Source organism: Podarcis erhardii (assembly GCF_964252035.2).
Source record: "Podarcis erhardii genome assembly, chromosome: 2".
Classification (NCBI taxonomy): Eukaryota; Metazoa; Chordata; class Lepidosauria; order Squamata; family Lacertidae; genus Podarcis; species Podarcis erhardii.
Window position 1 is genome coordinate 5802290 of NC_138498.1, and position 16280 is coordinate 5818569.

At 47.1% G+C, this 16280-nt stretch overlaps 1 protein-coding gene across 1 annotated transcript; it reads left to right on the plus strand.

The window, feature by feature from the left end:
• The first annotated feature begins 4934 nt into the window (after positions 1-4934).
• Positions 4935-12508, plus strand: RND1 (Rho family GTPase 1). Its single transcript, XM_081851155.1, has 5 exons — positions 4935-5173; positions 5866-5953; positions 7731-7840; positions 10209-10343; positions 11474-12508. The coding sequence occupies exons 1-5, from the start codon at positions 5054-5056 to the stop codon at positions 11717-11719; spliced, it is 699 nt and encodes a 232-aa protein (XP_081707281.1). The 5' UTR covers positions 4935-5053; the 3' UTR covers positions 11720-12508.
• Positions 12509-16280: the final 3772 nt, after the last annotated feature.

Consider the following 16280-nt stretch of genomic DNA (forward strand, 5'->3'; position numbering starts at 1 on the left):
AACATTTCAATCTCCCAGGACATTCTATACAAGATCTCAAAGTAGCTGTTTTACTACAAAGGAATTTCAGAAATAGACTGGAAAGAGAAGCTGCTGAATTACAACTTATCACCAAACTCAAAACAATGGAGAAACCTGGTCTGAACAAAGACCTTGGATTCTTATCTCATTATACATGACAAAGCCATTTTTCACCTTTTCACCCCTTGCTTTTTCCTGTAAGACCTATTGCAGTCGTTAAGAGTCGTCAACAGGCTCATCACAGCTATCTGCCAATCACCCATTCCCACCACCCTTCTGAGTAATACCCCTCCCCACCTTCTCACTATATAGAAGGGTCTGGAAACTTCTGTTTCAGTGTATCTGAAGAAGTGTGCATGCACACGAAAGCTCATACCAAGAACTGACTTAGTTGGTCTTTAAGGTGCTACTGGAAGGAATTTGTTTTGTTTCATCTCATCCTCTGTCGTCCCCGTCTCCTTGGGCCCTCCATATTTCCCAACATCTTTTCCAGGGAGTCTTCTTTACTAACAGCAAAAACCACTAGGGAGGCAGCAGTTACAGAAGGCACTGTGATTCTCCAATAGTTTGACTTCACTCCTGGAGATGCATTTCATTGTCTTTCAAGAATGTTGGATGCCAACAATTGTTGTTCTTCAATAACTCATAATAACTGAATAACATTTTGTGAGACTGGGAAGCTGACCAGTCTCCTGTTGTATGTACAGTGGTACCTCGGGTTAAGTACTTAATTGTTCCGGAGGTCTGTTCTTAACCTGAAGCTGTTCTTAAGCTGAAGCACCACTTTAGCTAATGGGTCCTCCTGCTGCCGCCACACCACCGTAGCACGATTTCTGTTCTCATCCTGAAGCAAAGTTCTTAACCTGAAGCACTATTTCTGGGTTAGCGGAGTGTGTAACCTGAAGCGTATGTAACCTGAAGCGTATGTAACCTGAGGTACCACTGTACAGGCCCAGGGCAACTGTGTGTTGGTACTTATGTGTTCTTTTTGACAGGGATGTTGAAAGCAAACTCTGTATAGCTTCTCCTTCTCAGGACGGTGGATGGGGCCAGATGATTTCTCCCTCTGTCATATATAAGGGAACTTTGTAGGAGAATCTCTAGTTGAAAGAATCTAGCTGCATTTTAAAGCCTAGGTAAATTATTGAGATCCTAGGCATACACCAAGACAGCTCTTTAAATTGGGTGACATTATTGTCAAATTACTCAGTTTAGTTAGTGAGTCTCCACAGCTCAGACAGTGAGCCACTTAAGCAAACATGAGTCCAGCAAACATGACACAAATTTGGATTCCTCTCTGCTGGAACATGGGAATGTAAAAACTATCTATTAGAAATGCAACAAAGATTACCTCCCTCTCACCAGAAAGACCCTTGGTCAGTTCACAAGCATTAAGCAAGGTGAGAAGTTCACTTCAGCCAGTTCCAAACATCAGTGGCGTTGGGACCATTGACTAAAAAGTGGCAACCAAATGCCCGTTATAGCCTTCAAAACTCAGCTTGGTTCAGTCACAGTTTGTGGACAAGTGTAAGAAGGCAACATTCTTAGATCACTGCTGGGAATAGGATGAGTGTGATCCCCCTAGATTAGAGGCAGGATCCCATTCCGGGTCTTGGTCTTATTGTTTATCCCTGCCCATTCCTGGGCAGTTACATCATCATATTTACCCTGGAGCCATTTAAGACACAAACACATCTAAAACAGTATGTTTTGCTGAGCCAACTTGGTCCTTAGAAGTTGCAAGCTTGAAAACTACACGTCTCCCCCCCCCCCCCTTAGGCAAATGTGTTCAAAGCAATGTGCCATCATCTGCCATGTTGTCATATTACACTTAATTATGTGTATGGTCCTCAGGACTGCTGCTGCTGCTGGGCTCATGTCCTGTCTACCATCCAAGCCCTACATGAGTTCCCAGTAAAGTCTGTTTGCTTCTCCTGTTATTAGAGCAACCCGCTTCCATGTCTGAGACAGAGGTGACTTTGCGGGATGCAGGAGTGGAATTTGCCACGGGACGGATTGTTTGGAGGGGCAAAGAATCAGGGTTTGTTTTGGGGGGTTGCCTGACAATTGTTGGTGTGACAACAGAGATGGCTAACATTACACACATGGCCATAATATAATGGTGCAGCTTGGCCCTTAACCACCAGGTCCTCCAGAATTTCCTTGACAGTGAAGAGGGTTAGAATGTTAGTCTGTGTTTTCTCAGTCACTGACCCAAGGTCCAGTAAAGGTGTTTCAACTGCTTCACATACTGGTCCCCAAAACAAAAAAGGTTGGGACACTTAGTTATTTTAAAATACTGATCTGATTCGCCATTCCTAGCCACAATCTGACCATCATTCACCAGTGACCAGGAGTCTGACTCAACATAGAGTTTCTCATGGTATATACGCACTTGGGAACCTCAGACCCTCCAAGTGGCCCTATTTTCAAGGGACATCCCTGATTTAGAGAAGCCGTCCCGGTTTCTGATTTGATCTTGGAACAATCTTGTTGTTTTTTTTAATGTTGAATGTTTTATGGTGTTTTTATATACGTTGCAAGCTTCCCAGAGTGCTAGGGCAACCAAATAAAATGTGTGGGGTATAAATGGTGAATTTTTCATTATGGAATGGGACATCCCTATCTTCATTGGAGAAATGTTGGAGTGTATGGAACCTAAAAATTGGTTGAATGTGGGATGAGGCATATCACTCACACTATACCTTTATTTTTAACCAAAAGCAGGCATGTGAGACCACACTCCTGATCTGGATGAGTGCCTTTGCTATATACTGCAAACAGCACATTCAGCAACCAATCACCACCAGGAAGAGCAATTTTTGGTGGGAAAGTGGTGCTGGGACCAATTTGGATCAGGAGGTCAGCATCAGATTGGGCCCCACCCTCTATGACAGGAACAAGACTGGTAAAAGAAAAGTAAAGAATAATGTAACAAGTAGGTTAGCTTGCCACAGAAACTGGTATGCATTAACCAGAGCAGCAGCAGGACAAGTCAGGACTTGATCTAATTTAGATCACGTACAGTATCAGTTTCGCTTTGTGTCACTCTGCTGTTTCTATGTGTTTCCTACAGGGGGAGGTGTTTCTTTTCTTTTTTTTCTTAGAGCTAAAATGAAATTTTGTATAAATTTCTCAACATTTAGAGAAACAATAGAGAAAACTGAATGTCTTTCTCAAACTTATTTTATTGAACCTACAAATATTATCAAAATATTCTTTCTCGTCTGAAATACAGACTCAGATATTGACAGATTATTATCTGGGAACATCTGGAGCAAAGGGACCAACCATGACTTTAAAAAATTGTTTTTCATTGAACTGTGGGTGATATTCAACTAGGTCATATTCAGAGTACACCCACTGGTGAATGGACTTAAGCCCACTGCTCTGCTTATAGCCAGCACTGGATATTATTGCCCTGTATAATTCTATCATTAAGGTGAGATCACACAGACTCACACATGCAGACTCACCAAGTATCTCAAAGCACATATCTCAAAGACTGTACTTGAGGCTTACATCAAAAATGAAAATACAAATGCAGATGTTGAGATTTCTAGATTTAGGGGTGGTTTTGAAAGAAGAAAAAGAAACAAAACATACAAAAGAGTACTCAAGGCAATACCTCCCAGGAAAAGATGTACATTGACAAAAGTGTGATTTGTTGTTGTACAAAGCAAGGCAGATCATCAAAGCATTCTTGACGGAGCAGGTTACAATATTGTGGGGAAACACCTGGCATTAAGATATCCATTGCTTCCCCATCACCTTCCTTTTCCTTCCCTTCTCATCCCACCTAATCAAATTAAATCAAGCCCAAGCCTTCTGTATATCTGGGTTGGTGTTTGCTCTGCCTCTGCCTCATCGACATACAGAATAAACCTATACCATAAAAATGTTTTGTGTTCCCAGTTCCTCTACCTGCTACATACAAAACAAGTTATGTTTTCCAGCCAGCAAAACAGCCATACCCTCTGAAAACTACCAACCAGCTGATTCTGCCGTCTGCCTCTTTCTATTGTTGAGCTATTTTTAACCTGGAAGCCGGCAGCAAATGAATTATTAACTTGCTATAAAAAAACCCAGGCCCGAATTAGGACAGATTTCGGGATCTGTGTAAATGAATTCAAAGTTGAGCATTTGAATGACACTTGTTTGGGGAGCAAGACTATTTGGCAGGATGTTGTCCATTTCCTCCTACGTGTGACACTGAAACAAAACAAAAAAAACACCATTGTTTGGTCATTAAACCAACACACTTAGTCACTGGTTGATTAAAAAAAAAATCCTGGCAACTCCTAGGACAGCTCAGTCAATAGAGCATGAGGCTCTTAATCTCAGAATCGTGGGTTCGAGCCCCATGGTGGGCAAAAAGATTCCTGCTTTTCAGGACTAGATGACTTGTAGTTCCTTCCAACTCTACAATTCTATGAATCCAACTCTCTTTCCAAAACCTAACCTTCAAGCCTGCTCCAGCTCGAGCCACATGAAAAAGCAAACACCAAGGACCCCCTTTAAATGATTTACACTTAGAACCATAGAACCTCTAGACCTGGAAAGGAACCCCAGAGGCATCTAGTCCAGTCCCCTGTAATGCAGGAATCTCAACTTCGTTTGCCCCACGGTGCCTTGAACGCTCTCCTTTTGCCGTAACCCGCCTCTCCCCCAATTGTACCCTGAGCCCGAAAGCTGAGAAATCCTTCCAGGCCCGGAATGTATCTTTAACCTGAGGAGGAAGGAGGGAAAGAAACTCTGACTCAGCCACCTTGGTCTCTATCACTGGCCACCAGGTTGGAGTCCGGCCTCTCCTGGTTGGCTGCGCGGAGTCCCGCCTCCGCTGGTCATTGGCGTCTCCTATCATCTATAAAGGTAGCCTCCCCCGCCCCGCCGGGCTTCGTTAGAGTCCTGCAGCCGGAGAGGGAGGCAGGGAGCGCGCCAGCAGCCGGGAGTCGCGCAGGGATTTTCTCCGTTCCCTTTTGCGCTGCAGAGACGTTGGCCGGTGCGCCCCGCTTCGCCCCTCGACGCCGTCATGAGGGAGAGGAGAGCGCCTCAGCCGGTGGTGGCCCGCTGCAAGCTGGTTCTCGTCGGGGATGTGCACTGCGGGAAGACTGCCATGTTGCAAGTGCTGGCCAAGGACTGCTACCCGGAGGTAAGTGGACCAGCCGGGATCGGGGCCTCCGCTTGCAGGAGGCGTCGGGGGTCGGGCCTGGGGCTGGCCTGGATCGCCGGGGTGGAGACGTCGCATCGCCCAAAGCGCCCCCTCTTTCTTCGGCCCGCGCCCTGCTTTTCACTTTCGGGAAGCTCCGACGCAGCGGCTCCCGATCCGGCGGAGACCGACTTAGCTTCGACGGCGTGACGGCGTCCCTCGCCTCCAGGGACTACGATGCGACGTTGCCTCCCCGGCTTTCCAGGCCCGCTTCGGGTCCTGCCTTGGGCACCGATTCTCTTTTTTGTGGAGCTGAGCGCCGGAGAGGGCTTGCTGTTTCGGAAGGGGCGCGCGCGTTGCTGTCGTATCTCATCTGCTCGCATAGCGGGCAATATGGCCTCGGCGCGCCCCCCCCCCCTTTCTGTGAAATGGGCTTGATGCACATAGCTGCGCACTAACCGGCTTCTGCCCATCGGCGTCTGACGCTGCGTGGATGGGGTGTCCGAACACCCACAACGTCGGGGGCTGACCCCACCGCTGTTGGTACTTGAAGGTACTGACCTCTCTGCCCTCCAGATCCTTGGATATCGGTAACGTTCTCCTGGCAGAGCTTGACACTGTAGCTGACAGTTCTTCCACCCCCCCACCCAAAAAGTTATAGCTAATGCCTTTGTGTATCTTGTCTTCATTGCTAGACATACGTGCCCACAGTTTTTGAGAACTATACGGCGTGCCTGGAGACGGAGGAGCAACGGGTGGAGCTCAGTCTGTGGGACACATCTGGTGAGGCTCCCTTTCCCCTTCTGGACTATGCCCCACTGCTAAGGACCAAGCTACACCCTTCGGCTCTGCTGCAGTCAAGCAGCCTTTCTAGAGGGGGTAACTTGTGGCAATAATAAGAATAATTCAACTTGTATACCGCCCTTTTAATAAGATCCCAGAAAGGTGAACAATACAAGTGAATCAGTTCTGAGAACAGATATAGGTGAGGAAGTGAGGATTTCTCAAGTGCTCAGTGTGGGGTGAGGCATGGGGAGAATCCTCTCTAGTCAATGTTTCTGTCTCTTGGTCTACCTTAGCTTTGGGTATGGGAGAATACAGTGATAATAGGGGGTGCGGATTAAATTCTCTTCTACCCACCTAGATCTAAGGGAAGGATCTTGCTAGCCTGAGTAAATGGCTTTGAATCATGTGTGTGTTAGTTAGAAGGGGTGGGGGGTTTCTTCATAATTCAGAGCTTTGGGGGGGGGGGAGAACGTGTTATGCACTGCAGTCCTGAGCTGAAAAAAGGGGACATCTAGCATTGGTATGCAGAGCTGATGGCTCCTGCAAAGGAGGGAGGAGTAGGTGAGGCAAAGACTTTAGACCATCTTAGAGTTGGTATCCTGGCCAAAAAAGAACCAAGACCCCGTGTTTAGGGGATGCTGCCCTAAAAAGCAACTTGTTTGTGTCTGTGCACAGCTGGACAGCTGTGTGCAATATCTTAAATCTGCCCTTCTAGCTGTTAGCATGAGAGGTTCCAGTCCCTCAGGGCTGAAGTAAAAATGCAGTAATCCTCTTTCCTGCCACCCCCACTCGGCTTCCCCAACACTCCCGTTTGTTCCCACATTTTCTGCAGCCTCTGAAAGCTGCTGAGAGGTCTGTGATCTTCCAGCTTTGCCTATTATTTCATTTCCCCCCCCCCCCGTGGAATGCAGAGGGGAGGAGATTTGTCCATTGTGTGCATGTTAAGGAGGAGGGATCCCAGGGCAGAGGGGGCTTGGGGTGGACTTTGGTCGTGAAATTGGGAGGAAATGGACACTAACAATAAGGGGCTCTCAAAGGGTATTGTGCGTGCGTGCGTGGAGAGGGGTGTAGTGGAGTTGCCCTAGCAACCAGGGATGGGGAATGGCTGCAGCATCCCCTCTTTTGAAGGGGGCTGGAGGTGGTGGGGGTCCCTGGCTACTCGGATCCCCCTTGTTGCCATGGTGATTGCGCTGGTGCAGGGAGCCAGGGGCTGCTTGCTATTCTGGGCACGCAGCGTCTGGGCTGCAGAAGCATTTTGGATGCTGCTGCTGCTGCTGCTGCTTCAAAGAGGGGGGTGCTGTGCGATCCTATTCCTCTTCTTCCACCCCTTTGCGTCTACGCAGCAGTTCCCCACCCCCACCTCCAGTTCTTGCATCCGTAACATCCCTTGCACATATGCAACCTTTTTTTTATCTATTCTCGCTGATGAGTGGGTTGCTAAGCAACCCGTTCCTCCCTGTATGTTGCATCCCCCCCCAAAAAAAAATCCCTGGGAAAAACGGGAGCCCTGCACCCCCCCCTCCTGCCCTCAATACTGCTTGTGCAGAAGGGTAGTGGAGAGATGGCCTTGGTTATATAAACCCTGGTGAAGGCTGAATATTAAAATGGGTGTGAGTGAGCATGCAGAGCCCTGCAATGTGGAGGGGAGGGTGGGTGGGTTCTTTTTACTTGCACCTAAAAGGCTTATTCGAATCGGATGCTGCTTACTGGCTTTGATTTGGTGGAGGTGGGAGAGAGTGTCCTGAGCTGGTTCATGACCTTCCTCTCTGCACAGGATCCCCATACTATGACAATGTGCGCCCCCTGTGCTACAGCGACTCAGATGCGGTCCTGCTCTGCTTTGATGTCAGCCGCCCTGAGACCATGGACAGTGCACTGAAGAAGGTGAGAGAGATGCGTGCTCATTCCCATTCCCTGCCTCCCCCTTACGGCCTGAGGGTCGGATTGGGGGTACCTGCTGGCATGGAGTTTAATGCTCCACAAGCCAGACTTATATGCCTCCTGGGAAGAGAGGCATCCTTAAGGGGGTTATTGGTCCCTGACCTACATGGGAAGCATCCATGCTTCCTCTCAGATCTTGTGAAATCCATGAGCATCCAGGCATAGTTATACGGGGGGGGGGGGGGAGAACCTCTAGGTCCCCCAGTGTAGATTCATAGAACTGTAGAGTTGGAAGGGATGATGAGGGCAGGGCCTTGCAGAGCCAGGCAGAGGCCCAGGCCAGGTAAATAATGTGCCCCCTCTTTTTTTTACCCTGGGGATAACTGAAGTCTTACAAATAAGTAAGTATATACATAATTTTCACAAAAGTTATGCTGACAAATAATTTTATTTCAAGGCTTGAACTGTATCTGCATATAAAGACAAAATGGAAAATATAGATATACAATAGTGAATATGCTGACCGAGGCCCCCTTTGGAATCGGAGGCCCGGGCCAAGTGGCCCATATGGCCCCCCCCCTCTGTCCGGGCCTGCATGAGGGTCATCTAGCCCAACCCCCAGCAATGCAGGAATCTTTTTGCCCAATTTGGTCTCGAACCCATGACCCCGAGGTTAAGAGCCTTATGCTCTACCAGCTGAGCTATCCCAGCTGTACTTGTATCCGGATCTCAGAGACCCTTTTGTCAAAGTATGGTACACAGGGGGAATTGGCTCCATGTTAATATTTCTTCCGTTTTAACTTTACATGCAGATATACACAATACTGAGAGCTATTTACGCCTGGGCATACACAAGCACAATATAAATGAGGTGCCCAACTTTATTATGGAGTCTGCCCATTCCGCAAAACTCATCCCTGTGTTTCCTCCCACCCCTCCCCAACCACTGTTTGGAGAAGAATGGCCTTCAGATGGTCTTGGAGATCCAGGTTGTCTGGGAGAATTATGGGACAATAGTTTGAAAGGCCATAAAACACAGCATGGGAAGCTGCCTCACCCAGTGTTGTCTATTTTGACTTGGCATCCGCTCTCAAGCCCTACCTAGGGCTGCCGTGGATTGAACCTGAAACCTTCTGCATGCAAAGCAGGACTGCTGACCCCAGGGCCCTGCCTAATATCTTGTGTCCCCAGAGTTGAAAGTGACTTGCCACATCATCTAGTTATTCTCTCCTTTCAGCCACCTAAACAAATGCATGTCTGCCTCTCCTCAAAGGCCTCCAGCACCCACAATTTCTACATCCCATATGGACAATTGGAAATGGATAGTGCTGCTGTTTCCCTTACTTAACTTTTCCTCCCTGGTCTTCAATAAATACTCCAGCAAGGTATCCCTAAAGACCTGGTCTCTATCAGCCTAACATATAAATAACAGTTTCCAACTTGAATTTCTTGCCACTTTGAGCCGTTATCTTTAGAAACATCTCTGTTCGCCATCCCTTCATGTTTGTACGCACTTGCTGCTTTAAATCTATGTGGAAAGTATTCTAAGCTGGCACTCCTTGGATAGTAAGGCAGCCAATGAGTCCTGTAGTTGAGTCCCATTACTTGTGAGCCATATTGATAGCATCTAATGGATTCTTTGGTGGGTTAAAACACATTAAAAGCACAAATCCGGAGAAGTCAGTTGCAAAAGGAGTATAGAATGGCTATTAAGAGGGAAATGCTATTAAGGGGAAAATGTGAGCTGATCCACTTGTTCAGGAAGCTGCAGAGTATACGCTGCCTGACAGCTAATCCCAAAGTTAGTGTTACTTTCTTCTGTTAGAAATTGCATTTTTTTTCATAGCCTATCCTGCTCAAATAAAGAGAGGAGGTCTTTAAAGTCTTTTGAAAGAGGTTTAGCCTAAGATATTACTATATTAACACCAAACCAACTGATCTATAAAGGATATTAGCTATTTAGGACTGTGATCCTGGTTTTTTAGGTTCTGGGGCTGCTTCTCTATTCTTATTTCCACAAAGGCTCTGTAATTCTTGTCATGCATAACTGTTCGAACTGTTGGATGGTGAGGGGGCTATAGAGATTGCTTCCAGGTGTCTATGAGAGTGGGGGGGGGGGGAGAGAGAACACGTGTTTGAATTTTCATACAGAACTCTTGACACTGTTTTTTTAAAATCCCATGCCCACTGCAGAAATTAAGCAATGACAACACCAAGTTAGACTTCTCCCAGTTAGCAAAACAGCTTGTTAAGTGAGCCCCAGAGGACAGGACAGCTTGTGTCACGGTGATGTGGCAATATCTCTACCTGGGACATGTTTTGAGTCTTGGAATGCTAGAGGGTTCAATTCCTCTTTGGTATGTTTTTCTAGTGGAAGACAGAAATCCTGGACTACTGTCCTAGCACCCGTGTGTTGCTGATTGGCTGCAAGATAGACCTGCGCACCGACCTCAGCACCTTGATGGAACTGTCCAACCAAAAGCAAGCCCCTGTCTCTTATGAACAGGTAAGGTCTGCATTTATAACCTGTAACGTACTCCACACCTACACACCCACCCCAGTATGAATCCCTTCCTTGAGCAGTAGATGCCTTCTTTTTTTAGTCTTCTGTGCTTAGGGTTTTACATGCACCTGTAGATATGATGGCACACATGATTAAATTCAAGCTCAAAATCCTTCCTCAAATCGTTATTATTATTTTTTTAAGTTATCCCTCAAGGAATTTGAGCTTGAATGTGCTTCCTTGCAAACTGAAATTAGCTTTGTATACAACTTAAAAAGGCATTCTGAACATACCCTCACAAAATGATTCCAACTAAGAATGATATTTTCAATCTGTAGATAAGTATAGATATATATCTATGCAGCCTTAGAAGTCCTAAGTTGGGTAGAATAACACTCCAATTGCATATACCAACTACAAACATTTCTTTAAAATCCACTGGGCATATAACCTACAAGCCTCTCTGCAAAGGCTTACTCCAACTATAATAAAGTGGCCTTGCTGAAATACAAATATGCTGAGGAATTTGAAATTTAATAGAACTTTGATATCTTGTATGTTGGGGGTATGGCCCTTTTGTTGGAACTGTCTTGGGAGGATCAAACCATCGTGGGAACATCCCTCCTTGAGGTGGATATTGGCAGCTTCATGGCACCTGGGCTGTGTTTTGGCTGCACTGGGTATAGGACTGTTTCAAATCCAATGCCCAACTGCTCAAGTGCGATGCATTTCAGAAGGCTACATTCTGGCATCTGCATCTTGGCTTTACTGTTTGTGGTTTGTTTTGGGGAAAGCAAACCATGATCCTAGTTTCAAATGACAATCCAAACTTTGGCTTGTTTCCCAGTGGGGCAGGAGCGGAGTGAGAACTTTTCATCAACATGCGCCAGTGCGCTCCATGTTCATAGTAAACCACAGTGCTCCACCTAACAATGGCTTAATAATTTTATTTAGCACATTTCTATACCACCCTTCATTGCAGGACAGTTTGCAGTATAAAACCACAAAAATATATAGCAAACAAAATCAATGATGTGCCAACCATCTCAACATGTGTGTCCTAATTTGGAGGAGTAGCTCTGCTCCTTGGCTTGGGTCCTCATGCTCTTTTTTTTTTTTCTTTCCCTTTTCAGGGTTGTGCTGTGGCCAAGCAGCTAGGAGCAGAAACCTACCTGGAGTGTTCGGCCTTCACATCGGAGAAAAGCATCCACAGCATCTTCCGGACAGCAGCGTCCATCTGCCTGAGCAAGCCTGGCCCCCAGCCCCCCAAGAGCCCAGCCCGAAGTTTCCCCAAGAGACTCCTCCGCTTTCCCAGCCGATCTGAGCTCATCTCTTCCACTTTCAAGAAGGAGAAAGCAAAAAGCTGCTCTGTCATGTGAAGGGGCCGCCTACTTCCGGGGAGCAGGGGGTGGCGGTGGCAGTGGAACCATTGCGGACACTGGGCCCTCCAGCTGGCCCTTCTGGGGTGGGGAAGGGAGAGGGCTGCCTGGCTCCCAGGGGCCAGGCCTGGAGACTCCAGAAGGATCCCATTCCCAACTCCCTCGCCGGCTTGAGCAAGCCTGCCGTCCCTTCCGCATTGCAATGCTTCCCTCCATGCAGCTGCAGTGTGCGCTTCTTCCAGACAGACGTGAAGCGGGGAGGGGGAGTTTGGCTGGACTGCAAAGGTGAAGGCTGGCCCAAGACCAACCCTGCTCCGGAAAGCCTTGGGCCTTGGCATAGCAACATCGTGGACAGCAGTGGCTCTGGTGGTCGTTCCACATAGATTTGGAAGGTTCTAAAGAATCGCCCCCTTCCTGATGCACAGTTAATATCTTTGTTTGGCCCTGATCACCTCTTCCCATCAACTGCTTGTCTCCATTGCCTGTGTGAAGCAGGCCGAGTGCAGATCACTTCTCCCTTCTCTCTCCCCCCCCCCCAAAGCCTGCCGAATATTGTGTCCTTCCTTTTACCCTCCTCCCTCTAGCAGAGAGGTGTCCGGGTACCCTCTCCTTCGCCTCTGCAATTGCGGGTGGAGGGGGGTGGAGGGCAGGACCAGGAGTGGTTGTTTTATAGACATTGTCTCTTTGTGTATGGGAAGGAAAGGAAATGGGGCAAATCTGTTAAATGTTCAGTGTTATTAAAAGAAAAAACTTATTTATTAATGAAAATATAATGCAGATTAACATCCACATTTGAGGGGTTTCTTATTTGTTAGTATCATTCTTGGATTTTCCTGGTCATGGAGGGAACTGGGAGAGATTGACTTGCAGATACAAAGTCCAAACCAAAGTGAGCCTTTTAGGGAATCCTCATTGACATGTCTTATGGTGCCTCTGTAGATTCTGGGGCATGTTCTTGAGTGAGCAGTCAGTTGGCCAAATCCGCCTCGTTGGTGCTATGCTTCAGTGCACTCTAGAACATACCCAATGCTCTGTGACAATGTGTGTTTCAGGAATAGCTGTATTTCTAGGACAGGTTGTCTGCTGCTACAGATCTTCTGATTAGGGAATGATACAGTTCCTGCAGCAGTTTTGATTGTCTTAACTGGCCAGTACAATGGACAGGTCCCCATACAATTTCTTCATACCAAAGCCAATGAATACAGCTAGAATATTGATTGAGGGGCATACCTTTTGCAATCTCTCTAGCTAAAGTTAATGTAAGATGATGCTAGCACTATCCAATTAAGCTGGGATGCTAGAGGTCGTGGCTCCCTTTTAAGCATCAACTATGGAAGCGCACTTCAGTACAAAGTGGTTGCAGGTAACAATGATGTTAAATTGTATATAGCCTCCCTTCCTAGTGGTTATCTAAGTCCTCACCTGGTTGTGTTCCACAGTTAACCCGCACTACAAGAAGCCTTGGCTTGAGTTGGGCTGGAATTCTGCATCCTTTCACCATGCCTAAATTTGGCTAGTGGAATATAGTATGGAAGTTTTAATCCTGTAGTTTCAAGTGGAATGGAGTGCTTTGAGTAAGAGAAGCTTCTCACATGAGGCTGTCTGTATTCTCTTTACCCAAAAGAGCTCACTGAGGCCTCATCACTACCTGACCCCTGCTGCTGGAAGTTAACTTGAGAATGTCTGAGGCCAGCTATTCTGCAGACAATGGCACACCTATATAAGTTGTGATCTTGCTGTTACTGCCTGGCTGTGCTTGTGTTGCAACTGCAGCTCTCAGGAAATGGGCAGGAGCCCTACCAGAGTCTCTTGAATTCCAGCTTTCCTCAAAAGGATTGAAGAGTCCTAGCCCTCCTTATGATGCCCTACCCAATGTTTGTTAAAAGGGCTCTGCATATCTACAATTAGAGTACCTGAACCAGAGAGTACGTTTGAATAGCTTGACACTTACAGAGTTGTGTTTCACTTGCTGATCATTATTTGCTTAGTTTTTACATGTTTTATTCTGTTTGGAGCAAGCTTTAAGCATTTTGCTTTCCAAGTGGTTGGTTCATGAATATCCTGTAGCAACCTAATTCTGTTACAGGGATAAAAATTATTGAAATCCAAAGCCCTAAGTAATCCCTTGGGTAGACCTGGCAGAGATCCTTCCTTCAGAGAGAGGGAGAAATGGTGGCAGAAGGGAGGATAGACATCCCACTCCAGCTCTCTTGGCCCAGGGTTCTTCCACATATCTTAGTTTTACTATGCAAGGCTGTAGCCAAGCAAGATCTCATGCTGTGCTTGGACTTTACCCTCTCAGCAAATAGAGGCCTACTATCACATCCGGCATACTAATTCTCTTAGTTGCAACAGCAATACCGCAGGAGGGAACTATGTCATGGGAAAGAGGAGTCACAGCTTCCACAGGTGTGCCCTTTCTTAGCTGCTGAGGTGAAAGGTCCCTGGTTTTCATTTTTGCTTTTAACAGTAATGATGGTTTTTGTATCAATTGAAAGGACCAGCTAGTCGACTATGACCACAGTGAGTCACTGTTGGTTTGTACAGACAATACTCAGAATGCTGGACTAGCTAGGCCTTGGAGCTGATCCAGCAGGATGAGAAAACAGGCTGACCTGGGGTATGGCAAAGTTAGCTAGACCACCACAAGTGTGTACTCAGAAGCTCAGGCTGCAACAACTGAACCTCATCCCATAAAACAGCACTCTGGGAGCCTCCCTATGCCCTGTCCCAACCACGGCATCAAGCTCTGAGTTGAGTGACTTCCTCTCGCACTGCGCTGCAAATCCATCATGGCAGGCCTCCCTCCCAAGATTCTGGTATCCCTGCCTGTTCCACTGAATGGCACTATGTAATGGAATAAGTTTTATATGCTGGCATCACTGCCATACATTAGACTATAAGCTTTAAGCTGTGTTCTGTCAACTTCACTACAGGACCTGCACCACCTGTCATACTTATTTTATTGACCACAGAAAACGAGGGAGCCAGCTGGGCTCCACAGTGCTAGAGGATTTAGGAGCAACCGTGTAGATGACGCCTCTCCATCTTGCAATTGTGCAACAAGACTAGGGCCTTGACAGGTGTGTCAAGTCATGCCAACTGGAATCTCGGAAATGTAGAGATGGAAGGAGTCCCAAGGGTCATCTGGTCCAACCCCCTGCAATGCAGGAATCTCAGCTATAGCATCCATGACTGATGGCCATCCAGCCTCTGTTTGAAAACCTCCAATAAAGGAGGGTCCACCACCTTCCAAGGAAGACCATTCCACTGTCAAACAGCTTTTGCTGTCACAAAGTTCTTTCTGGCATTTAGTCAGAATCTTTTTTTGTGTGTAACTTTAATCCATTGGTTTGGATCCTAACCTCCAGAGAAGGGAAAACAAGTTTGCTCCAGCTTCCATGTGACAGCACTTTAGATATTTGAAAATGGCCATTATCTCTTAGTCTTCTCTACTGGGCTAAACAGCCCCAGCTCCCTCAACCATTCCTCATAAGACTTTGTTTCCAAATCCCTTATTATCTTGGTCACCCTCTTTCGCACATGTCAGTAATCTTAAAACTGCCCAGAACTGGACACAGCACTCCAGGTGTGGTCTGACCAAGGCAGAATAGAGCAGTACTATTGCTTCCATTGAACACGCCCATCCCAAACATTCAGGAATATTAAACGATCCCCCTAACACCACAAGAGGGAATAATAGCCACTGCAAACCCAAACCTCACCAGGAAATGATACATACATAATGGTGGGGTGACCTGTAGTCCTCACTTATTACCAGATCATTCCCAGCCCCTCCTCCAGTAGCATCTCTAGAAATGTATAGGCCTGGTGGGGGGAGAATCTATGGGGGGAAATGTGGAATCCCCCCCCCCCCCAGGACTTCACATCTCTAACCACCACCAAGACTACCTGCATCAGCTCAGGAAGGAAGGCTGTTGAGCAGCAGAGCAGGCTTTACACCAACCAGATCCCTGTTCAGTCTCTGATCCGGTGTCAAGGAAAAACACCCAATTCCAGATTCCAGACACAAGGCTTCCTAGTTAGATAGAATTCCTATGAACGATGGCAACCTGCACCCAGTGATGGGCTTTGGGCTCTCAAATTTATGCTAAAATTGGTGTCCTCCCACCTCTCTTGTGCTCTGTTCTACAGCATTGTTGTGGCACACTGGTCACGCTACCCTAAAACTGCCTCTGCACCCCCAGTGTTGGTGCTGCTTCAAGTATCGGGACGGAGGGACGGTGAGCAAACTGGGTCAGATCAAGCCTGACCAGCCCATCCACACAGGTGATACATGCCAGGTGAGCCACCTCATCTACAATCAAACCGTGGGTGAGAGTTGTTTGCATTTTGGACCCACTTGGCTTCTAACACCACCAGGTGAGAGATGGCAGGTTGGCATGCCATCCCATATCTTGTCAGGTGAGGAATGGCCCTGAAGAGGCAACCGCCTTAATACATTGGATACTCCTGCCCTTCACTGACCATCTGCCATCTCCCAGCGCCATAACACCCCGTGCCTCTTAGAGGCCCCCAAGTTCTCCCTCCACTCAAACAC

What these genes read in the sequence shown, in the direction of transcription:
- RND1 (XM_081851155.1), top strand. Translation starts at nt 5,054, where the DNA reads ATGAGGGAGAGGAGAGCGCCTCAGCCGGTGGTGGCCCGCTGCAAGCTG. An exon ending in CCAAGGACTGCTACCCGGAG is followed by an intron (nt 5,174 to 5,865) that starts GTAAGTGGACCA and finishes CTTCATTGCTAG; the next exon opens with ACATACGTGCCCACAGTTTT. An exon ending in CAGTCTGTGGGACACATCTG is followed by an intron (nt 5,954 to 7,730) that starts GTGAGGCTCCCT and finishes CTCTCTGCACAG; the next exon opens with GATCCCCATACTATGACAAT.